The sequence below is a fragment of the Mycteria americana genome, chromosome Z, assembly GCF_035582795.1.
Source record: "Mycteria americana isolate JAX WOST 10 ecotype Jacksonville Zoo and Gardens chromosome Z, USCA_MyAme_1.0, whole genome shotgun sequence".
NCBI lineage: Eukaryota > Metazoa > Chordata > Aves > Ciconiiformes > Ciconiidae > Mycteria > Mycteria americana.
This window is the reverse complement of record NC_134396.1, coordinates 39327723-39354530: the sequence shown is the minus strand read 5'-3', so window position 1 is coordinate 39354530 and position 26808 is coordinate 39327723. Positions and strand designations below refer to the sequence as shown.

Below are 26808 nucleotides of genomic sequence, written 5' to 3'. Positions count from 1 at the left end.
AGTGGCATTCTACTGCACAAAACTGGACATAGCTCATCTATAATAAAAAAGCAAGATGTAAATATCATTTCCCTTAACTGCACTCATAAGTTTAGGACTATTTAAAGTCTCTAATTTGAGTCTAATTTGAGTCTAAATTCTCAAAGTCTCAAGTCTTTTTAGTTTAAAAAGTATTGATTTATTAAACAAAAAATATACGTAAAACTAGATTTCTGAAACTCTACAGTATATACACTTACATAATTATATATAAACATTATTAAATAGCAAGCAACATAACTTTTTATCCAGCAAACTCATTCTTATACAAGTTAGAAAATTCCAATAAATGTCCACAAAATCCTGTAATCTGAAACCATTAGTAGAAGATTTTTATCATCATTTTGCTGATAGTATTTGTTTACACTGCTCAGTCCTTAAAATCTTATTTAGTACACTGCTATATTATGAGACTGATTAGCACAGAAGTTTCAGTCATGTTGGTACTTGAATCGTCAAACAGGTAAAAGCTTATAATATGCTTGAAAAAAGCAGCAGAATTGCTACAGTTTCTATGTATAAAGTTGTTGAAACTTATCTAAACTGAAAATGCAGAGAAGGACCATTTTCTTGAAGAACAGAAAGTAAATGCAAACAACTATGTATCAGTTCGCACTTTAAATATTGTAAAGAGTTAAATGTGTTACTTGGTCTTAAGACTACAACAGATCACATTCATTTTCTAAATTAATCCTTCCCCTCTTATAAAATCAAATCTCTTTTTAAGATGATCATTTATGTTCCACTGTTTCAACTACAATGTACAATGTCTTCATCCTGAGGGCATCCATGCCTGTCTATACTTTATTATAGTGCATATTTACTTTCAGCAGGTCTATATGTAAATTAGTGGCTGTTACTGTGGACCTGAAAATAAATATGTTGATTTAAAAGGTGAAACAGCATCTTATGAGAGCTCTACTGCTCTTTGTTTTATCTGTAGTTACTGGGAGCAACTACAGTAACAAATAAAAAAATTCATTATGATTTTGAAGTGCTTCCTGTCATCTGTGGTTTCCAGTGTCTTCTATTCAGGTGGATAAAAATAGAGTTATTCTGATATTTACTAGTGATTTAGAGATTTTTGATCTTCAGAGCTGAAGACTAAATAATACTTTTGTAGTGTAGGAAGGAGCAGAATCTGTGAAAAGAGAAAAAAGAAATACATCTCAAACTTTAGCTATGTAATCCAACACAAATAAATGGAGCCCTTAGCTAGAAACAGCTAGGTTTGGTTTTATTTCAAAGGTAGTCTACAAGTGTTCTCTGTGTTATCTTTCAGAAATTCTGCTGGCTCCTATTACGCAGAAGCTATTCCTTCTCCCATCTGCTTTTCAAAAGCAGGTATTGGCATAATCTATAGACAAGAGTTCAGAAGCAGGAAATCCAATACTGATGCATGATCCAACCTCATCATAAAAAGCCTGGAAATAAGTTTTGTCTAGGAAGGCAGAAAAGTGTTTCCCTGAGCTGCTTTGCCCCAAAGGAGTATAAAGCTGGCCTGTGCCTGACAGGGCCAAATGCAGGTTTCGGGCAGCCTGGCAGACATTATCTTAGACTCTACATTTCACAAGTATGTAAATACAACTCCATCACTACTTTTTTCATGAGTACCTCTAAAGCCAAATTACAATCTGTTTTTCCTCTATTTCTTCTCTCCATTTTAACCACTGTTGCTACCATTATCAGAATCTGGCCTTTTATAGCAGACTTCACTTTAGAAGTAGATGGCTTGAATACTCAAGTGTGCAGCTTATGCACATTAAGGAACAAAAGTCCAGTACCAGAACATGAGAAGTATTCTGCAGCCACCTCCTGTGGCCTTTCTTTGCTTTTCTCTTTTACCAGGTCTTGTAGGACCACTATACAGACCACTTACATGAAATGCAAGGAATGAAAAGATACCATAAGATTCATTCCACAAAAAATCATTTCTGCACACAAACTCTCAAAGAGATTTAAATAGAGCTTATAGGATATTTTGGCTCACAGGAAACTTTCCCTTTGTTTCCTAACATATTTTACTAAACAAGACTCAAGAGATTGATAGTTACTTAATTACAGTAAATATAAGACAGACTAGCAAAATAAAGTAATATGTAAACTTTCAGGTGCTGTGCAATAAAGACAAAAGCAGTGATTTTACTACAATAGTTTTACAGTGGTTAAATAATTAGTACATTGATACAGATACACTGTTAAAGAATGTTCTATCAATGCAAAGAGTATTTCATGTATACACTGTGTTTCTTTTTGAGGAGGAGAAGCACTTCTGCAGGAATTCAAAGTCACTAATGCTAATCCCAAGAGAGGTAAGTAAATCTGGAGAATCATGATAGTCATTGCATACATTATCACTGAATTCAGGTTAATGCATGTACAAACACATCATTAATTCTGTATACAGTTGTTCAATACCAAGTGTTTTAGTTAGGACCCAAACTTTTAACAAAACACATTTGACATTTTCACATTTAGTCTTATTTAAACTGTAATTGTTTGTTATGGTATTAAGGGTATATTGCTTGTACTCTTAAAAATTAATGTTCCCAAGGTATGTCTGCATTTATACCGAAGATAGCAGGAAGCTTACTGCAAGTTAACACATACCCCGTTTCTTTAGGTCTTCAATGTATGCTTTCATAAACTCTTTCTCAAATTGCTCCCTTTCACGTTCACTTTCTATAATTTCTTCAGTGTCTTCACATACAATAGTTTCAACTGGGCTGTCCTTGAGACTTATATATCTAGAGAGAGATTAACACAAGAATATATGCAACAGGCTTCTGACATCACTGGCCAACATGAATGACATTTTAGAAGTTGCTACTACAGCCAGAAGGGAAAACGTAAAGAACATTTGCTCAATTTTTGCATTATGGCATTGTTAAGATCCATCTATTATTAGAAATAAAGATTTCAAATGGCACCTTCTCTATACTCCACTTTCCATATAATAATGATCAGATTTATCTCTTTCTTTTCACCTATCTACATAAATCATTCTTTGCAATAACAGGTATATGTCTTTATTATGGAACTTCTGACAGACTACACTGTAATTTCACATCTATTAATGCGCGGTATGAACTCCATCCTAATAACATTGCCTAGCAATCTGAAATTTTTCCAGTATCACTTAGCTGACAATATGCATCTCCATTTTTTGGTTGTTGTTATATTAATTCTCTTTTTACAATGCATGACTGGACGTGCATTATGCCGTATTTTAAAATTTCCTAAAGCTACACGATGCAGGTGAAAAAAAAACCTAGATGGTTACATAAACAACTTACATAATGTGCAAATTAACTGCACAGCATTCTGAAAAGCTCTGATGATATTATCACTCCAAGAAGGAAAAAAATCAATAAAATTGGTCCTTTAAAAGAACAAGCATTCCAACAAATCATATGGCTTTTTAAAATCTCATGAATTGCTGTGAGTTGCTGGTCAGTTGACCTTGGCTGGCCAGGTGCCCACCAAGCAGCTCTCTCAGACCCCCTCCTCAGCAGGACAGGGGGAGAATATAAGATGAAAAACTCATAGCTTGAGATAAAGACAGCTTAATGAAGAAAAGCAAAAGCCATGCACAGAAGAAAAGAAAAAAAAAATTGTTCTCTACTTCTCATCAACAGGCCACATCCAGCCACTTCCTGGGAAGCACGAACTCAGTATGTGTAGCAGTTGCTTTGAAAGACAAACACCTTAGTAACAAATAACTTGCCTTCCTTCTCCTCTCTTTTAGCTTTTATTGCTGAGCATGACATCATATGGTATGGAATATACCTTTGTCAGTTTGAGTCAGTTGTCCCAGCTATGTCCCCTCCCAACCTCTTGCTCATCCCCGGCCTACTGGCCTTTGTGGGGGATGGTTGGAGAGACAGCCTTGACGCTGTGGGAGCACTGCTCAGGAGTAGTCAAAAGCCTTGGTGTGTTATCAACACCATTCTAGCTACAAATACAAAGCCCAGCACTATACGGGCTGCTATGGGCAAAGTTAACTCTATCCCAGCCAGACCCAGTATAGACTCTAATATGGTTTCATAATCAAAGACCTAAGCATCACCTGCAGAAATGCAAGGTCATTGTAATTGCAGGCTAAAAGGCCTTTTAGTCTTATCCTGCATGCAGCAACAAGGTGCTGTTTCACAACAAAAGATACATGAACTACTAAACTCGTGACACTATTTAGCCTTTTAACTAGCCATGCTTCCCACTCCCAGCAGCATACTTTTGACAGCACTGAGCTTATCAACAGCTAACTGCCAGACTACTGGTCTCACTCTGGGGCATGGCTTTGCAACTCCAGAGCTAGAGCTGCTATGACCAAGTCTACACAGGAACAGCAGTTTAGGCATACAGGTGCACAATGTGGGGAACTGGCAGATGAAAACCAGATAGCTGCAGCTCCTCTGCAGTTTCCAGTCTCTCTAGTGCCTCCTTAAGGGTTCTGATGTAAATTGGGTCTGAATCTGACCGCCAAGTGTAATAGAAACCGATGCTTGTGAAAGTATTTCTCCTGGGTGCGTCTACCCTATCTTCTTAAGAACATATTCCTTTCTTTCTCACTTTTACTTACTTTAAACCTGTGGTTGACTCACAGACGGCTGTGGGTATCTCAACCAAGTCATCACCGCTGACAACTAGCAAACGGAGCTTTGGCATATTGACCAGAGCTCGTGGAAGATAAGTCAACTTGTTTTTCTGTAGGAGAAGCGTCTGCAGTTGATCTAACCTGCAAAAATGTAAAAGATAAAGATAACTTAAAATATTTATTTCAGACAGGAACATCTACCCCAAATAACAATACAGACTTAATCTTGTGTAAAAGAAGAACAATTACATGCACCATCCTTGGCTTCTCAAAAATTACTCATACTACACTTTCACAAATTGTCATCAACTTAATGGAAATTTCCAGTCATGGTTCAACTTTATAGATATTAATAGCATACCTCTGACAAGTACACAGAAGCATGCCCAAGATAAAAGGTTACAAAAATTACTGTGCTTTCATACAGAAGACGTTGACAGAATATGATATAAAGCCTCACCATGTGTATACTGGAACTAATGAAAAATATGGGTCATCAGCTCACACCCTTGCCCATATGCTGGTTTCTATGAACTAGATACATCCGTGCTAGACAGTATATTCCATGTATTGTTTTTCACTAGTAATTAGTACTGTGGGGAGCAAGAGAAAGACAAGCTCCTGGTCATATGGCTGTTGCAAGTTGTCCCACTGAAATCAATTTAATGACAATGTTTTGTGGAGGAAGGCATTGGGCTTTTGCTTTATTTCCCCTGGCTTTTCCTAATGCAATAGTAATTTGTGGCTGAGCATTTATTCCTTGGAGTAGATAGAAGACGAAAAGCATAGCAAACTGATGAAACAAGCTTGTCTCATTTGACCGGAAGGGTCCGTTCCTAAAACACTGTTGCAGGCTATTGCTTATCAGGCCCGTATGGTTTGTTTGAATTCAGGGAAAGATATTAAGTAAGGCTTCAGTTTACTGCCAACTCATCTTTTTTAATCACAGACTTCACTGAGGTTCCTCAACACTGCAGGCATTGAAATCATGAGTCTGAATAAGAGTATCAGTTTACTGGCCAGGGGGAGGGGGAATATCCTGGCATTTTCTAGTCTTCAGAATGCACATCAGCCCAAGAGATCTCAAAATTCAAAACCCAAAGTCAAACAAAGAAAACTTTATTTTGTGGTGTCTGATTATGATGCTTTAGCATCAAGGCTGGCAACTCAGTACAAATGGAGAAGAAGAAATGTAGAAAAGGAATATTTTGGAGATAGAGAAATATATATAGGTTACAGGGAAAAAATGACGCGTAAGTTGAGTGGGTATCCTTCCATAAAATAAAAATATCCTCCTAGAAGTTCTTTGAAGTTAATCAAAACTCTGCTCAGATCCCCTGGAAAAAAATAGCAGGTTTATGCTGTTATGGCTAGAGCATGTGGATTACTAATACAAATTAAGTTTTCAACCCTGCTGTCAGAGAAATCTGTGATTACACAATGTCCTAGAAAAGTCTTTTTGCCCAGCAACAAAGTCTTGCAAAAGTTAAGGCTGAATGAGTTTTCTGTGAAGTTTCTTCTGCCTCAGGGATCTCTATTCCCAGATCAATAAACAATCCATACTTTTTTAAATAAACTTTAGTTAATATGTGTTTTGATTTACTTATGACTATGTAAAGTTTTGTAAACCAAGTTACAACAGGACTCCAGAGTGAATAAATAGGCCTAGGGATAAGAAAAGTGCTTTCTCAGGCTAGTAAGTCCCATTAAAGGGATCAGCAAGATTTTTTTAAAACTAGTTCTAGTGGATCTCTAAATTGAGAGAGTGAGTATATCTGTGCACATGCATATATACTTCAGAGTAGGAGGGGAGGATTGTCAGTGTTTTTTTTAATCTTACCAATATTTTTTTGCTTTACTGCCAAAGTTTATCAGTTTTTTTCAGTAACTTAAATATGCTGTAGTTCATCTTTCCCTCTACCCCATTTACCCTCCAGAGAGATGCTGCTGCCAACTCCAAATGGTGAGTCCCCTTTGCTGGAACTGGGGCAGAGTATGCCCCATGAACTTCCCAGATAACAATGCCTGGATATAATGACAAATTATCTTGAATGTAGCACAAAATGTAATTAGCTAACTGAACAGTAGAGGCACTGACTGTGCAATCTGCTATCAATGAGCTAGAAAAATGTAGTTTCTGTTCTCCGACCTAGTCCATCAATAATTATGGTAAAGCTTACATGCAAAACTATCTGATGCATTTCCAAATGTGATTTTTTCATGTGATTTTTCATTAATGGTGTCCCTTGGAAGCTTGTTACTTTCTAGATTTGCTTATAGTTCACAAGCCTGTCAATGAATTAAAACATAAACTACCTGTCAATGTCTTCTGGGAGATCTTTCAGGTTGTTGCTGCTAATATCCAACCACTGCAAATTAGACATCCGGAGTACACAAATTGGAATAGAATGGAACTTGTTTGCTGACACGTCCACAACTGTGACTTGTTTCAGGTTACTCAGCTAGAAAGAAGTGGTGCTTTATTTTAGTTACATTTTGCAAATAGAAGAAGACATTTCATTCATCAAACATTCTTATTTCTCTCAAAGCACTTAGAAAAATAAGAATTGCATTTTTTTTTACTCAACTTTTTGCCAGCCTTATCCCTTAGTCATCATTTTATAGGAAAAAGAATTTCAGAAATAACTACCTTCCAAAGTGTTCATCACCTTTGTAACACTGTCATGGTATTGGATGAAATTTTCATTCTAAAAAACCCTACAGTTTCAGAAAATGACTTGGTTCCTTCATAGGTTACATATGAACTAAGCTCTGAAGTAACAAAACACAGTTTTCATAATTAATAGATGCCAGGTCACCATTCTCAAAATCAGAGATTTTATAATTCCCATCAAAACTACATAGATTTCCTTTGCTATAATGCTGTTATGCACTGAGAGTGTATCAGTAGGACACTCTTAGAAAATGAAACTGCCAATTTAGTCCAACAGAAAATCTGGTCCAATATTTTTCAAAGATCTTTAAAAACACATCTTCCATACTGCAAACTATATATATAATAAGGTGCACTAGAGCTTTTTATTTGAATACTTTTCAAAGGAATTACATTTTTAAGTAATAAACCTTTAGTGCAATGAAGGTTAACTACAAATGTAAAATATACCTGTTAAAGAAATAAATGTGTTAAATAAAGCTCTCTGTGTGCTGAATCAATTATTCACACTACCAGTGTTCGTAAAACCATGCAGCTAGCTAAAGTGAATGTCAAAGGAGTATAAATGTTAACCAAAAAAAGTACTTTAGAATGGAGATTATGTCTGTGAGCTTCTAATCATATGTCACCATCACAATCTAGCTCTATAGATCCTCATAAGGAAGAGAAAGTAGCAAAAAACTTTAATTGGTCTTTGCCTGAAGGTTTCTTAGAATGTAGAAAATAATTAGGAACCAAAAACCCCAAACCAAATATATTTTCCACTTCCAAAGTGCACAAAATGCAAGCAACAGCATAAATTATGAAAAAAATTAGAAAGTAATAAAATACATTCTGAATCCTTGAAAAGGATTTTTTTATCATTATTTAGTAAGAATCTTCTTACTGCAATACTGCCAGACTTGATTTGACCCTTACCATTTAAAATGCTCACATTCATAGCTTGGTGCTCTGTCAGAGCCAGTTTGGTTTGGGATTTTTTGGCGGTGTTTTTTTTTGTTTGTGGGGTGTGGGGGTTTTGTTTTGTTGGGGGTTTTTTTTGTTTTTTTCCAGATATAACCTCATATTGCTGCCAGACCTTAAAATCTGGGAAACTCTTTTCAGGGAGATTTACTGAAGTTATCGTATTACAAATGACTACACGATTAAGTTTACCTTTCAAAAACATAATAGAGGTTCAGAATTTCTCAAGTCAAAGATGTAATTTCGAAATCTGCCCACCATGGCATTAAAACAGCCTTGGTGAGACATTACCATGGAAATGTCTCACTCCTGATTCAGAACAGCCAAGCACACATTTTATTCTGACACTTCTCACTTCCAAACCATTTTGTCATTTTGAGGACTGTCTACTGGCAATGAACATTCACTCTTATACTGTAAATTTTCCAGATACTGAATCTTTTTTCAAACAAAACAGAACCTCCCTTTGAACAAGGAAAGCAGAGTGACTCTTCTCGATCACAGCAATGAGAAAATAGAGAAAATAATTGGCACCACCTTTACACTGCATTTACTTTGTGGTTCCCAATTATTGTCACAATTCCAAGTCCCAACCAAATATTTCAAGTTTCTCTCACTCAGAACAATTTGCTAAAACTCCTGATACATTTCTTTCAACAAACTCTCCCCAAAAGGAATTTAGCAGGCACAGAATTAAAACAATATCCCACAGGCTTAAATGCTACCCAAAAAAGTTCTCAGCAGATTATTTTAAAATAAACTGACATCACTGTTCACCCACATTCCTAAAGGTTTAGCTTTCACATGCTGTTACCAAGTTGTTTCAGCATGACAGGTGACATTAACACTAGGTGGTAAAATGATATTTCTTCAACAGCAGCAACTAGTTTTATATGTATTCCTGAAAGTGTGTTATTGTGTTAAATACTAAAAGTAACATTAATATAGCAGTATTTTTTTTAATAAACGGAGATGTTTCTGCCATTTTTCATATAGTATTGAAAATGGATTGTTTTAATACTTGATTAGATGAAAACCTACATTTTTCAGGAGTTTGTACTCCCATAAAAATGTACCAACAAAATATAAGGCCATGGACTCTCTTGATATAAAGTTTGGTTCAGCATGCCACGGAATATATGGAGCCATGATTATACTGTGTAAGCTGCAAGCCCTCAGTACTTGTTCTTTTAGGGTAATATTTAACAAAACCTATCCTCTTTCTATAGTATGTTGAAACCTAATGGAGTTTTTATTTAATCTGTCTCTGATATGTTACCAATAAACATGTATGAAATATGATGCATTGGAAATTATGACAGCTATGTATTATATTTTCTAAAGAAAACCCTGTGTATTTTATTTCTTCTTGAAGGACTGATGGATTTTTGCTTATACACTATAACACTTCGTTTTCAAACAGGCATGGCTCCCTTATCATTTTTATGTTATAGTTTATTTTTGCTTGATGTTGATTTTTGTTATTTTCCTCTATCGTGACTTTGAATCAATCAGTATATAGGCTTTATGCAAGTTCCATTTTACAAAATAGCTATATTTGACAGTCTGGTTACCTGGACCTACTTATTGTTGTCCTTATGTTTAATCACTACTGTCATTTTTATTTGACAAACTGCCCCATTTTGCTCATCTTAATAATTTTGTTCATAGAAACAATCCAGATAACATTGTAGAACTCCACTGCTTCTCTTTCCCTCTGACAGTTAAACCTTCAGTTGAAAGAAAAGGACACCATGTCCTGGGCTGAACATGTTTTTTGATTAATGAGTGTGTTTTTATTTCTGTTCTGCTTCTTACCATAGAAGGGATATACTGATAAGGTTGCATGCAAGTTTATCATGAGTTGCCTACTACTTAGCACCAACAAATGAAAAGGTGTAAAGTCATGTCAAGCCTTACCACAAAAATACTGTATTTTTCAATTACATGTAAACACTGTGACAGAAAGAGCATCCCATCAAAGTCAATGTATGACAAGACATACAAAGGATTAACCTGGCAATGTCTATCAATGCATTACAAAATGTGCTTTTGCCCAGAAATTTCAGACTCAATGAATTCAAAGAAAATTTGTACCACTTCAGTAGGATCAAGTTTTCACATATGTTGTCTCCCAAAACGCATAGATTGGCACTTAGCATCTCATTAGCTTGCTGAAAGCAGTACGGTATATATGACAAAGGAGCAAACTGCACAGTTGCCCACTTAGATCTCATGCATTCAAACCAAATCCCCAGTCCCCAGCTTTTCTTTCACAGAGCTGTAAGTGTAATCTCTTCTACAATCTCATTGACATTCCTGGAGAAAAGCACCAATTAAAGACACAGGGTGCAAGCATCTTTAGAGGCAGAATATACCTTTCAGGAAGGCATACTTGTATATTTACAGCCTAGTCCACCATCAGACTTCCAAACTGGACTCTTAAACTTGAGGAGGCAAAGGCATTTAACAGTCAACTCCACCCCTTAGTAACAGGGTACTTCTTCACATATTTTGTGACAAAACCCTCTGAAGTGTAAAAATGCATGACTTCAAACAGCAGTTCATTTGGTGGTGACATGATAAGCTAAATCCAAAAAATGTATGTGGAAGCAAGTCACCACCCAATAGCATTATTCTGATTTTGCAATGCTAAAATCCTAAATCTTTTGCAGAGTTAATTCACAAACAGATGCTGTCATACTGATGCCAAACTGTTTACTTGGAAGTTTAACATTATCCCCCTTTCATTTTTGGAGCAGTGCTAGGTTGGACTTGATGATCTTAAAGGTCTTTTCCAACCTAAACTATTCTATGATTCTATGATCATTCAAACACCTAATGTTTAAAGTCTACTAGAGTAATTGTAGCTATGATGATCTAAGCATAAAAAGTTCATAGAAAGAGACTTTGCTTTTTCTTAGAGCAGTTTTTTGTATACACAAACCTTCCATCAGGTCTGCAAAGAATGAGGAAGCTGGCTGCATATGCAATATTCACAAAAATGTCGGGTATTGATCATTCACAGGTGACTGAAGAATCAAATAGCAATAAGAGCAGGACTATCATCATACAGTTAAAATCCCTAAGAATGTGGATCATGTGTTTAAATTTAAGTATATGAGTTGTTCCAAGCCAATAGATGAGTCACGTGCATGAAATTAAGTACCTGACTAATGATTTTCTGGGCTGAAGCCAAAACAAGTCTGCTGTCTCAAAAAATAAATTTATGTTGATTAGTTACATTAAATATTCATAGTATTACTGCTTCAACTACATGCAGTCTGCATATATTATTGAACTTTGCCATCATAAAGTCATTTCATCTTCAAACCTCCAAAACTTGTAAATTCAGGACACACATTAGAAGGGAAAACTAGGCTCCACCAAAAGTCAGTTACAGGTTTCTCATCAACTTAAATGGATCCAGTAGCTCATTTTGGGTGCATACTCTTCAAATGTTTTAATTAAAACCATTAGAAGAGGTAAAGCAGCAATGTCAGTAACATACAGGCATTAACTGACCTCTCCAGAATGTTTGGATAGGAAGTGTCCTTTGAATATATGAAAAGGCCCTTTTAAGATACACTCTGTTCCTTCACCAAGAGATGACCAAAATTACTCACTTTCACAACAGAATAGAGACAAAGCACAAAACTTTTTTCATTTCTGCTGCAAAAAGCAACAGCAGTTGAAGAGATACTATTCAAATGGTGCCATCTTAATTATGATTTAAACTTATACAACGATCCTGTTCTGCCATGACAATACACTGTAGCCTGTGAAGTTACTCTTCTGATTTTAAAAACTGAGTATGTTTGTTTGAGCTCATTCTGAAACCCAGAGTAAATTACTATTTGCCAAAGTGGGGCAAGGGGAAAACACCCAAAAGAGAAGGAAATTTTATTCTGTAGCAACTCAAAAAAGGTATTATAAACAAAGATGACAGCAAAAATAAAGAATTATAACACACTGGCTGATGGTTGTGTTTTACATTGATAAAATAGTAACCATTCACTTGAAAGGAAAAAATATCAAGGTTATTTGAAGAGAAAATATCAGTAGAAGAGAAGCAGGTAACAGCATAATATTGACAGAAGTAAAATAAATAATAAGAAAAATGATGTGAGAAAAACATTTGAGGGAAACTAAGAATGTGGCCCTATGGCTCTAGCCTATTACAGTAGCACCATTTTGATGACTGATGATGAAATCATTTCACCTTATATATATTGGAGCTGGGCAATGACAACAGCTTTCAACACCAGATTGAAGAGATATAGCCTGATAAACTTGGAAACGAGACTTTCATGGAATGTCAGCCAGAAATCAGCTTGCTTATAAATGTAAGTGGAAGACAGAATATTAAGGGGAAAAAGATATTCTGACTTCAGCAGCGGAGGTCAGAAGGTTTGTGATCTGTGAGCTGCCTCCTATGATACCAGGAATAAGCATGCCCATGGTTTTTTTGCTTTACAAACAGAAATGGTAGAACTTCTTTTTGCCTTGGCACAGAGTAACTTCACTAAAATGCACAAGATTCTTGCCTGCTGTGGTGCTGGGCACCAGAGCAGTTTGACAAATACCACTAATTGGCTACCAATCACAAGAACCCTGCAACTTGGAACTGGATTTATCTGTTCTTGAAGCAGAAGTTTCATAGAGAAAATCCCCAAATTCAGGAAAGTCACAATGGAGATAAGTCTGTTTTGCACCCTGTGACATATCTGGTCTGGAATTAGACCTTATCTAGTTGAGGAAACTGTTGCAAAATGTCTATCATCAAAATTAATTTTCTTTTAATGCCAGTCTACGTGTACATGACACTGATAGTACACAAACCTAGAATTGAGAACAATATCAACAATTGAACATGACAGTTCACAGTTTCGTGACTTGCCAGGATTATAGCAAATTTTCTCTCCCTTCTCTTCTTTCTTTTTTCATAGTGCTCTTGGATACATGCAGGGGTTTTCTATATACTTTCTTTGAGGTGGTGACAAACCTAACAGGAAAAATTTTGAGTTCACCTCTTCCCAAAGGTTTATTTTCTCTCTATATTATGACAATATTTCTAGGAGGCTTTATGTCTTGCTCTGATACAAACACGTAAAAATTGGAAATATAGCTAAAATTAGTAGAAAGACTCAGATATGGGAGAGATCTTTTCCTGACCTGGACAAGAAAGCTGAGGTATGGCACATAAGTTGTATGCACAGTGGGCAGGGGGTTTTTTGCACAAATAGACATTTGGCTACTTTCTAAGAACTTGTTGGTGCAATTAAGAGCATGAGGCTATGACTTCTTGAGGTTTTTAGTGCTTCATTGCTATTTTGCACTATTCCATTCAAGCTGTGTCCAAGTAACCTGGGTGCATCCAAGTAATTTAAGGTATTAAATTATTACTATTATTATTAAGTGTCTGCTAATAAAAATATAACTGAATATTTATTAATATACTTACTTATGAAAGCTTGTAATGAATCTGGGCTTTCAAGACTCATTTTACAGGAAGAATTCCCTTGACGTGGAATTTACAGAAACCTGGCGCAGGCACTGGACACATTGCAGCCCTCCAGTAATACCACCCAGCCATACGATTTTTGGTACTGCCTCATGGATGAGAACATTGCAAGCCTGCAAACCTCATCATTTTTTACTGGAAATTCTTTAAATTTTCTTTTCTTTCTTTTTTTTTCCTTTATAAACTAATGAAGGACTTGTTGAAAATGTCTTTTAAAAAAACAAAACAAAACAAAAAATGCCTGCATAGAAAATATCTGGCCAGGTCCCCAGTGTAGCCAAGAGGTTCCTATATTTCAGGCAAGCTTCTTCGTCTAAGTTATGTCAGGAGCTCTTCCATCAACTCAGAGTACTTCAGGAAGAGGTAGGCACAAATAGAACTGAAGGCTTGGACCGTAAGGCTCCTTGGATTGCTACATTTTATCCTGTGTCTCTTAAAGAGCAAGGAAAAGATGTCTAATAAAATCAGTCATCTGGCCTGTCCCAGCGTAGTTATTCAGAAGATAAATTGTGTAGAATCAGGTTTCATGGTGCTGAAACAGTATAAGCTCAGATACATTTTACACTTTTTCTTCTATGTCCTAGATCAAAATAAGCAGCTTCCAAACAAGTGTTTTACTACCCAGTCCCTTTCACATTGTGTCCAAGCAACTTATTTTTGCTTAGCTACATATCGGTGCCGGAGACATATATTCCCCCAGTAATTTTTCAATAGTAAACAACAGAAAACTTCTGCATATTTGTGTATATCATGTGCAATGCCAGATAATATTTTCTGTGAACATGACATTTTATAAATACCTATGTAATGCTTTGAACATATAAAAACATGAATATAACAAAGGAAACTATGACTACTGAACATATACTTAGAAGGAGTAACATTTATTATTAACAGCATGCATCTAAAACTGTCAAGATTTTCACAACTGCAAATAAAATCTAATATGGAGAAATACAAGCTAATACAAGAACAGTGAACTACACACATTTCTTAAATTGACTGAAACCTGGGAAAAGATGGAAAGATGAAAAAGGTAACTGTATATAACTCAGTGAAAGTCTGGTGTTCAATATGCACTAGTGGTCAAAAAAGCAAATAAATAGTTGGATAGATATGTAATGTGATATACAATAATTAACCCCAAAATTACTTGCCACTAAATAAAACAATTGTACACCTACATACAAAACACCGTAATTCTTGTCAGTTTTTCTCAAGGAAAAATACAACAGATGGGATTCAGAGATGAGCAACAGTCATTAACAGAATGGAAAGACTTTATTATTTTTGCTGATTTTTTGTTTTGCAGTAGTTCTGAAAGACCTAAATCAAGATTAGGAAAGACTGTAAAGATTAGAACAGTTGAGCAAGAAATGGTAAATTCATGGTGCCGTCTTCTTTCACAGTGCAAGAGCAACATAACCAAAAAGCATTGCATTTCCCAATAAAATGAAACTTCTACACAATTAGGCTATAGGATTTGCAGCATGTTTTTCAGTTTAAGACCTTTGCAGAATTCAGAGGAAGCTGACATTTACACAAATAATGAAAACCTCTATTTCTATGTCACAGTTCAAACAAGCACAGTTCAGATTTTTTCAACCTCAGAATATGGCACAAACACCTCACTGATGTTCTACAGAATAATACTGAACACTCTGTATTCAGCTTGCTTATTGAGATTTCAAAGGTGAAAACTGCTGAAAGTTGACTTCTTTGGAAAGCAGATCTGCAACTCAGCAGTGTATTATAAGACTAGCATCATTATTACCAGAGCACGTAGAATTGCAAATAAAGCTCTGTAATACCATGCTGTAAAAACACATGTTGAGAGATCTCTACTGTGCAGTTTGAATATCATTAATAGCCATGACAAGTAAATAGGAGAAAGCGAACGGAAACACAGTGGCAAGAAGTCACTTACCAAGGCCAAAAAATAGGTCAGAGGAAGTATAATACAGGTTTCCCTATTTCTAGTCTTGAGATACTAAGGACCACTCCAGGTATGTATTATGAAAAATCCCAGGCACCTATCAAGACTTTCTTTGATTATGGTAATGAAATTAGTGGAGATATAAGATGCTCTATATTTTTTATAATCTCCTCATTTCTTCCCTTTTTTAAAAAAATGCACTCCAGTATTCTACAATTCTGAAGCATCATTGAGTCTAGTCAACCTTTTTATTGCCTCTAACCAGCATTTCAAAGAGCATTTTGTATTAGTAACCTGAAGACTTGGAGCCAGCTTCTGAGAATGAAAAATATTTCAAGTATATTAAAAGCAGTTTGGGGTAACCTGGCCTCTTCTTAACATCTCCGTAACCAAAAAAGTAAAAACACCAACCAAAAAACAAACAAAAAACCCCCCCAAACACTAGCAACAAAGGCGGAAAAGAAGAACAGCAAATCATGAAATGGTGATGCTCACTTGTGATCCTGACACGCGTATCTTCTAATTCATTGCAGCCCCTCTGCCACCATGATCACACAGGTCTGACACGACTTTTAACTGACCAGCTCTGTATTTCAAGATGAGACAAAACAGCAGCCTCAAGACAGCTTGGCAGCCCAGCGTACGCCACCTGACAGAATTGAAGCTAGGAGTCATAGCCCTCAGCAGCAGTCTAGTGGTGCATACTCTCCCCAGTCGTATAGCCATATAATCATGTGTCATATAACCAGACACAGTCAGAAGAAGTTCTATCAAATAGTCATGCACGTTCTTCACACAAACTATACATACAAGCAAGTATTGGCTTGTATATATATATAAGTATATATAACAAATACCCAGCATCCACACTGCCCACGTAAACTGGTATGTGGAGTCTCAAGTTTGGGGTCAAGGAATTTAGCAGACTGGGATTAACAGTATCACCTCAGATTAGTCCAGAAAGCAATTGGCTGATGTGGCTAGAGTAACGCAGGTGATGGCGAAGCAAATAAACCACATGTCAATTAAAAAATAGATAGGAAGAAAAAAATTACCAGGATCAATTTTGCAAAGTAAAAGATAAGGGAGGTCTGGGAAACCTTATTCCCGCAAATCTGTGTTTACACCATAAAGCATAAAGTTACTTTAACCTTACCATAACCTTTGTAACTTGTGTTTTCATTGTTCTTAAAATTACCCACTTCCTTCTAAACTCCATCAGTAGTAACCAGCTCTATGACAAGCCACAATAGTGAATTAGATGGATAGTCTAAACAGCAGGTGAAGAAACGCCTCTTTTTTTATATTTGTTCTGAGTTTTCCAGCCATTAATTTCTTAACCTGAAACTCATCATGCTTTGCACTGCAGTTCAGAAGCATGCCAGAGGCCCAGGTTTGTGGGCTGGAATCTTTTCAATAAGAAAAGCAGGAATCACTGGGCCATATCCTCCATTGAATTCCCTTGCATCTTCAGCATGACTTCCATTTCACATTGGGTATAATTCTACACTCTTTTGCCCAGCACTAGTAGAGCAGAGATCTTACCTGACCGAGCTCTATATGAGACAAAAAAATAGGATGATATCTGCTTTCAACTGATAGGGCTGGCTCTTGTCTTTATGCCTTTCCCACTGATCAATGATGATGAATAAAAATCACAGTCAGCCTAACCAAGTGTTGTTTACAGCTGTGAAGAGTTGATCAATCATGTAACTACCTATAATTAGTTAACAACTCATAGGAATGTATTCAGTAATAAATTAAATGCATTAACTTCAGTTAGACTCTCCAACTTTATTCTTCTTACAGAATAAATAATACATCTCATTAGCTGCACTTTATGGAATAACAGATAACATGCTTTTCTCTCCCTACAACTCCCTTCTGACTCTCATCAATCCATGTATATGGACACCAGAGACATTTTTCTTTAAGTTAAAATATGCAAATGTGATAGTGCTATGTATTTGTTCTCCTCTCTGCTTCTATTCAGTAGTTATATAAAATCTGCCTCAGATTATCTCACTGATGAATGGAGGATACATAATCAGGATTTTGAAAGCCTATTTTGCTATTGGACTCAATGAGATTTTGAAAGCAGAGCTGGAACAGTACTAAATACTCTTTCCTACTACTGAATCGTTTTACAATTAGATTCATGCTTTTTGTAACAACATAGCCATGTTGTAGCGTTCACATTATGCCCCTTTGCTCATTGTTAAGTCTTCTCTTATGCTGTAAAACGACTTCTCTGTCATTCCCTACTATAAAAAAATTTCAGACTGTGAAAGGTGATTTTGCTTTTATTGAACTCATGTGAAAGGTAAAGGAAAGGTCACTGGCACCACAGAATAGAGGTAGGCATGGGTCGGTTCTCCAATGAAGTGGGCTGTTATTATTAGCTGCTGACTTGCTCTGATAGTGGAGTGGTTTTGAAGTGATGCTGTATTAATTAGTAGGCTTTGGAAGCACAGTGTCAAGAACAGGATCAACCGACACACTTTCTGTGCCTAACCGCATAATCTTGTTTCCTAACATAGACCCATGCCCTTCTTTAGCCCCTTGTCTTTAAAAACATTTATGAGAGCTCCTGTGGCAGTAAGGCCTCCATGAATCTCCTCTGACACCTAACACCTTTGCACCTGCTCTTTTGGGTTTCACACCCCTCCTGCTAATGTTTGATGTTACATCTTATACCAGTTCCATAAAGCAGCTGTCGCTTTGCGTGGATTGACAGCACTTTGGCCAACTGTATCGGAAAGCAACTCGTCATGAGCATTAAGCAATTTTGAAGATAATACAGGCACTGAGCAAAGAAGTGCAAGATGAAATCCTATCTAACAGAAATGCACCCAAGCCAAGCAATTGGAAAAACATTTCTGAGGCTGCCAGATGTATGCACAGAAATGCTGGTCCAATTAAAGTCAACTGGACTTTTGCCAGTGATTTAAAATGAAGAATATCACCAAAGGTTGGCTTAATGCTGTTGGCTTCCCAGTACCAAGTTAAGCCCTTTATTACACCACTCCTCTATGCTTTGTGGTCCTAAAAAACCCACACAAATAAAATTCAGTTTTTAACAAATCCAATACATGACTCCTTTGTAACTTTCTAAAAATTCTACAAATGTGAAGATTTTACAGGTCCTTTGTAATCCCATTGAATGAGAGAGGAAGGAGTTAAGGGCGAATTCCTCCGGTGTCTGACTGGATAGTGAAACCCCTGGGAAATTCATGTCCTATACATCCCCCGATTGTGTTTTTCATTGTATAATTGTCACACACATTAAAAAAATGGCAAGGGAAAGAAATGGTTTTGGAAGTTTACAGCTTTGAAGAATAATGTGCTGGTAAAACAACCTGTCATTTTTACATTTGTAGTGAGACTGCTGGTGTCCTGCTTGCATAACCAGGGTATGGCTTTGAGAGGTGTGAGTCACGGGTCATAAAGACAAGAACTTACATGGAATGTCCAGTGGGGACTTGTTTGAAGTTTCCCCACACTTGCATACAGCTGGTGCTTTTCCTGCTAAATGTTTTCCTTTGCTGAATAGGACTGGTCAGAGAAACAGAACCACACCAAAAGAGACTGAAAACTTTCCAGCTGTTAAACCTCAGTTTTAAAATATCTTTTGAAATTGTATTGATGTATAAAAAGTTATTTATGTCTGTTCTGGATACTGCTGTGTTTGAAAACCTTAGGAGACTAATGTTAGTTCTTAATGAATCTAATCACACCAGCTTTTCTTTTTGGGGTCACACATGTCAGCATTGTTGAAAGATGCAAAAGACAACTAATTATAATTATATTTTTCAAGTAAATAAAGCAGAGAAATGGCACCAGTTATAACTCCTGTAACTCTAGACAGACTTACCAGAGGCAATGCATTACTGGACCTGTTGGTCACCAATGCAAGTGAGCTACTTGGTGACATCAAGATTGGAAGCAGCCTGGGCTGCAGTGATCATGCACTGGTGGAGTTCACAGTCCTGAGGGGTATGGGTCGGGCAAAGAGTAAAGTCAGGACCCTGAATTTTAGGAAAGCAAACTTCCAGCTCTTCAAGGAGTTAGTCAATAGGACCCCCTGGGTAACTGCCCTCAGGGACAGGGGAGCAGAACAGAGCTGGCAGATCTTTAAGGATGCTTTCCAGAGAGCACAAGAGCTCTTAATCCCCAGGTGTAAGAAATCAGGAAAGGAAGGCAAGAGACTGGTATGGATGAGTTGAGACCTGCTGGTCAAACTAAAGGGCAAGAAGGAAATGCACAGGCAGTGGAAGCAGGGACAGGTATCCTGGGAAGAGTATAGGGACGCTGCCCAGTTGTGTAGGGATGGGGTCAGGAAGGCCAAGGCTGAACTTGGCAAGGCATGCAAAGAATAATAAGAAATGTTTCTATAGGTATGTCAGCTGGAAAAGGAAGGTCAAAGAAAGTATATCCCCCCTGATGAACACAACTGGCAAATTGGTAACTATGGACGAGGAGAAGACTGAGGTACTCAACAACCTTTTTGCCTCAGGCTTCACTGGCAACCTCTCTTCCCACACCTCTTGAGTGGATGGACCTCAAGGCAGGGACCGGGGGAGAAAAGCCCCTCCCACTGTAAAAGAAGATCAGGTTCGTGACCACCTGAACATACATAAATTTATGAGACCTCACAAGACGCATCCCAGAGTCTTGAGGGAACTGGCTGATGTAGTTGCCAAGCCACTCTCCATGATATTTGAAGAGTCATGGCAGTCAGGTGAAGTCCTCGGTGACTGGAAAAAAGGAAACATTGGAACCATTTTTAAAAAGGGTAGACAGGAGGACCCTGGAAACTACCGACCTGTCAGCCTCACCTCTGTGCCTGGGAAGATCATGGAACAGATCCTCCTAGAAGCCATGCTATGGCACATGGAGGACAGGGAGGTGATTCAAGACAGCCAGCACGGCTTTACCAAGGGCAAATGTTGCCTGACCAACCTAGTGGCCTTCTGTGACGGAGTGACTACATCAGTGGACAAGGGAAGAGCTACGGATATCATCCATCTGGACTTCTGTAAGGCCTTTGACACGATCCCCCACAATATCCTTCTCTCTAAACTGGAGAGATATGGATTTGATGGATGGACTGTTCGGTGGATAAGGAATTGGCTGGATGATCACATCCAGAGGGTAGCAGTCAAGAGCTCGATGTCCAGATGGAGATCACTGATGAATGGTGTCCCTCAGGGGACCATATTGGGACCAGAACTTTTTAATATCTTTATCATGATGACATATAGACAGTGGGATCGAGTGCACCCTCAGCAAATTTGCAGATGACACCAAGTTGAGTGGTATGGTTGACATGCCTGAGGGATGGGATGCCATCCAGAGGCACCTGGACAAGCTGGAGAAGTGGGCCCATGTGAACCTCATGAGGTTCAACAAGGCCAACTGCAAGGTCCTGCACCTGGGTCAGAGCAATCCCTGGTGTCAATACAGGCTGGGGAACAAAGGGATTGAGAGCAGCCCTGCGGAGAAATGTGTGAGGGTGCTGGTGGATGAAACACTGGACATGAGCTGGCAATGTGCACTCACAGCCCATATCCTGGGCTGCACCAGAACTGTGGCCAGCAGGTGGAGGGAGGTGATTCTGCCCCTCTACTCTGCCCTGGTGAGACCCAACCTGGAATACTGCATCCAGTTCTGGAGCCCTCAGCACAGGAAAGACATGGACATTCAAGCAGGTCCAGAGGAGGGCCACAAAAATCATCAAAGGGATGAAACACCTCTCCTATGAAGAAAGGCTGAGAGAGTTGGGGTTGTTCAGCCTGGAGAAGGGAAGGCTCCTGGAAGACCTTACTGCAGCCTTTCAATACTTAAAGGGGGCTTATAAGAAAGATGGGGACAGACTTAGTAGGTCCTGTTGTGATAGGTCAAGGGGTAATTGTTTTAAACTAAAAGAGGGTAGATTCAGACCAAATATAAGGAAGAAATTTTTTACGGTGAGGGTGGTGAAACACTGGAACAGGTTGCCCAGAGAGGTGGTAGGTGTCCCATCCCTGGAAACTTTCAAGGTCAGGTTGGATGGGGGTCTGAGCAACCTTATGTAGTTGAAGATGTCCCTGCTCGTTGCAGGACGGTTGGACCAGATGACCTATAAAGGTCCCTTCCAACCCAAATTATTCTATGATTCTATGATTTTGAAAGTTCCCCAAGTCTGTACTTGCTTATATCAAGACTTAACTGAAACCTTCTATGCATCAGAAATACAGAACATGATTTTATTTGATCTGTTGAAAATACCATGTGCTAAAACAGCCAGAAAGCATAACTTTGCCATTTCTCGGAACTTCAAAGATCAGTTTATACAGGTTTGACATGGAAATGCAGGCATACATACATATGCTCTTTCTTTGACAAAGTATTCATATGCTGTAACAGCCTCTGTCTCATTCCTTCACTTTGCACTACCCAGACCTCACAAAGGATACAGAAAACTTTTCAGATCGCTTGCTGGGACTGCTCAGATGTGGTATTGAACACTGTTCAAAGCAGAATAATTTTGCAAAGCCCCTTTTTAATTTATTTTCAGTATCAGAACATCTATCTGTAAGCATTTCTGTCTTGCTGCTGGTAGTGTGGAGTGACTTGCCTGTGCTGTGACTGACAGCATGTGCCACACCAGATGGTACAGATGGAGGAAATGAGAATTTCTTCATCTTCCCTCTCTTCTCATTAAAGTTCCTTCAGGTCACATCTATAGATACTCTTGGCTGTTGTAGGATTATTAGTAGGATTTTGTAGTATGGAAGAAGAAATGGTCCTTCAAGACAGCAAAGCTGTTTCTCTGAAATATCAGCACAAAGCAGGTATTCTGCCATGCACAGGAAACGTTAATTGGGTAATTCAGTAAATGACTGTAGAAAGCAATACTTTCTGAAGGAAGCGCACCTCAAAACAAGGTCAGAGCAGTTTTTCTATAAACCTATATCAGAAAACACGTTATTTATAATACTGTTTTTGTTCCTAGAAAAAAAAATAGTTGCATAACATGTATGAAAATAGCAATAGGAACTCTATCCAACAGTTAAAATACAAATACTAACATCATGCTAATTCTTAAATTCACACACAAAAGGTACAAGAAATTTAGAAATAAATCCATCCATCCTTCCTCTTCTCTCTGCAGCTACAGAGTATGGTACCCAGTATCATCCCACTATGCTAGGAGAGGGACTGGATAACTTACAGGCCATGCCTCAGCAGCTTAGCTAGAGGAACAAATTCATCTCCACAGAGGAGTCTTATCAGCTATATGTCATCTCAGAGAAGATTGTGCCCTAGACTTCGTAGTGCACCTTCCCCTGCTGAGCCTGGTTACCAAGGTCTGGAAGTATCTGTTACAAACGGGCTGCATAAATGTCATGCTATGTAGGTGGCCTTTTCTAACATTTGATTTCAATTTATATTTTTATATATCTATATCTCATGTGCAGAGAAGGGCATTCTTAACTTACAAATGTGGTCAAAACAGATTTGAATTCAACTGCAGATCCATAAACGTTTTCTGCCAAAGGACTCACTTTGCAACTAATACTAATCTAATATTGAAGTTAAATGGAACTTTTTAAAATCTAAAAATGTTAGACATCCACCAGTAGAAAAGAGAAAAATAAATTGAAAAGTAGACATTGAATCAGTTTGCTCTTCCTTAGGCATAGTATGGAACGGTATGAAATCCAAAGGCTTGAGAAAGTAAAAGATGAGAGTACACACCCTCAATTTTTTTTAATGGAGCATCAGATTACCTCATTTTAAGATTCAGTGAGATAACTTACAGAGTGCTGGAAGTGGACTTTGAAAACAGGGAAAGAGCTTTCTATGAGAACTGAACAGACAAGTGGGCAGTGTGCTTGCCTCCTGATGCTATGGCACGAGGCATGTCACTCAAGGCATGGGTCCAAAGCACACCAAAATCGAAATACTGACAAAAGTCCAGGTATTGGACATACGTGTTCCTAGTAGGCTGATACAGCCACTCCATGAAACAAGTTGCATTAGGCCAAGGAGAATGCTATGATTTGGAGGGAGGGGTTTACCCCACACACTGAAAAAGGTGGATGTATGACTACCAGATATTGAACCTATTAACAGAGAATGAAGATCCACAAGATTTCATTTGTGCTAGAGCATGTCAATCATAGCATACCTCAGCTTAAAACAGCTGCATGGGAAAATGAAATTCGTAGATTAAAAAGGCAAGAAGTATAGTCAGTATACATGCTGGAAACCTCCTCAACAGCTGTAGTTTACCTGAAAAGTAGTACAAGATAAAGGTGCTTAGCATCTTGTCTTTCCTGAAGTCTCCCTGTTTACAAAATAAATTAACAGACTTAACAGACATCATAACAGTCTGTGAATTTCTTATGTGGCTGACTGACAAATTCAGGCACAGAAACAACAGATATGCCAGCAAAAATGTATACACATATATGGTAGCTGTCTTCACAAATTAGGAACTTTAATTCAAAATGGTTATTTGGTGACACTACAGTTTTGTGTAATAACCTACGTTCACCCTCTACCACTTCTGGGTAGCAACTACAGTCATGTGTTACATGGTCGATTTCATTCAGATTTCTCCACCTAAATTAGCTCATCATGTAATATTTTGTGTCTATTAAAAAAAAAAAAACTGAACTCTTTTCCTAAGAAAACAAACAACTAAATAACCAAATAAACTAAAAGCTTCAAGACTTCTCTATTTTTTGCACCTGTCATAAAGAAAATTGATAGAAAGGGAAGAGGGAGACTGATTACTGAAGATGTAATTCAGACTCAGAGTTCTGATGGTCGCATAAACCCTTATGGGTCTGTCAAAAATTCTTGACTGAATTACAGGCATGTTATCAATCTCTTTGAATCCATTTTCGTATATGTTGTCAGTGTCTCTCTGGCCATTATTCTATGTACAAAACCAAGGTAAAATTAGACTGTGATCATTCCTGCTGGGCTGAGGTTTGCCTTTATTTCTTTTGGGTAGGTTTTACACTGAAGAATACTGTTCCTGTTCTCATGCATTTCTTTAACCTTCCCAGAAGAAACTTTTAAGGATTTGAAAGTCAAATAAAATTTGAACTTCCTAAAAGATCATAAACAGGAAACATTTTTAGCAACACTCTACCTTATTTTGTGTATCAGTTACCAAGTTTTCTCTTTCTTCCTAATGTTGTAAAGGGAACCCATTCACCTATCAAAACAGAGCTTGCACGTACTTGTTCATTTACACTCTCCAGTTCCCAGTACTCACACCACAGGAGGGAATGATGACCAACCCTTACGAGCATTTCACTGGATTAATAGATGTTAGCAACAATTGTATTAGGTAATAATTGATCTAATCTGTCTAACTTGGGTCATAGATACTTGTATTGGGTGTCCATGGCAAGGTGCTGGCAGTGTGGGGGCTGCAGGGTGGCATCTGTGGGAAGAGACCAGGGGCTTCCCCATGCTGGACACAGACAGTTCCAGCCAGCTTTAACGGACTCACCACAGGACACAGATGAGCCCCTCAGCCAAATATGTGGAGCCACTCTAAAAACTTATTTAAGAAAGAGAAAAAACTCCAGAGAAAAGGGGACAGAATAAAAAGACTGAGAAAGCGCAGTTGGAACACCAATGTCCAAGCAAGAGGAGGAGGAGGTGCTCCATGGTGAAGAAGATCTCCACACCACAGCTTGTGGAAGACCCAAGCTGCTGCAGATGGATATTCCTGAAGAAAGTGCAGCTCATGGAGACCACATGCTGGAGCAGAGGAAAAGCGTGAGGAGGAAGGAGAAGCAGCTAGAAACCACGGTGTACTGGCTATAACTCCCTCTGCCTCCCTGCACTGCTCAGGGCTGGGAGAGGGATCTGGATTGAAGGAGTGAAGCTAACCTTGGGAGAGGGGGGAGGAAAGATGTTGTTTTAATGTTTTTGTTTCTCACTACCCAAATATATATTAGCAAATATCAAATTAATCTTCCCCAAATACAGTCTGTTTCGGCCACAATAGTAAATGGTAAACAATCTCCCTGTATTTTATCTCAACCCATGAGCTTTCTTATGCTATTTTCTCCCAACGTCATGGTGAGGAGGGGGAGGGAGTGAGCAGCTGGGTGAGCATTTGGCTATTAGCCAAGGTTAGCCCACCACAACACTTCACAGTGTCTTTTTGTTTCTCTTTTTAGACTGTTCAGACTAATTCAATTAAATATTTACCTGCCAGTGACTACCACCTTTTGCCCATCTGAGAACCAAATATCAGACACCTATTACATTAGCAAGGATACTGATGCAATTGCTCTGAACAACATCAGCCATACTGAGTACACGAAAGGCCGACACTTTGCAGCATTTTAAATCATTTGACAAAAGCGTTCCTTTAATTGTATCTTTGGCTTCCAAAGCTGCCCTTGAAATGTTGATTCTGGGAAACTAATTTTATAAACTAAATCAGAAGAGTTTGTGTCGCCTACCTCCCAGGTCACTGCAAGTATAAATTAAGTGCTGGCCTCCAGAGAAACAAAGAAACACAATAGACAATACCAATATTTTTCTTTTTGACCTTTTAGACCATGCTGACATGATGTTGCTTCCAGTTTTTGCTGTTATATAAAGTGATTTGCACAGCTCCAAATTTTTTCCATAGATTGTAAGTGAACCATTACCCAGTAGCCTACACTCAGTTTTAGTGGCTTTCAATCTCATTGAATAGGAGACTGCCAGAAGGGAACATTTTTGAGCTTTCCAAGAGAAACACTGGTCTCTTAAGACTCAGCTCTGGAAAGACTTACATGCACAGTTGGGTTTACATGTCAAGGCTACCCATAAGGCATAGTCATGGGTAAGCCTTTGCACTACAAGGCCTTTAGAAGCAATTGGGAAAGTACTTATTGATTTTAACACACCAATGACTGGGGCTAAATTCACTGTTCCAGTCCACAGGTTTGAATATACTCACTTTTCCTAGATGCTTATATTTAATTCCTTTGCCTGTTCAGGATATATGTTTTTTTCTGATTCCAGTATGGTTCTTTTTTACCAGTTAATTTTTATGTGATTTGTCC

At 37.9% G+C, this 26808-nt stretch overlaps 1 protein-coding gene across 1 annotated transcript in view; it reads right to left on the bottom strand.

Annotated features, from left to right (window-relative positions):
• Positions 1 to 242: 242 nt before the first annotated feature.
• Positions 243 to 26808, bottom strand: part of LRRC2 (leucine rich repeat containing 2) — a 67785-nt gene continuing 41219 nt past the window's right edge. The window contains exons 6-9 of the mRNA XM_075488282.1: positions 6953 to 7098; positions 4622 to 4777; positions 2650 to 2786; positions 243 to 1180 (exon numbers count right to left, since the gene is read on the bottom strand). Of these exons, the coding sequence (XP_075344397.1) occupies positions 1131 to 1180; positions 2650 to 2786; positions 4622 to 4777; positions 6953 to 7098 (489 nt within the window). The 3' untranslated portion in view covers positions 243 to 1130. The remainder of the gene's footprint in view (positions 1181 to 2649; positions 2787 to 4621; positions 4778 to 6952; positions 7099 to 26808) is intronic.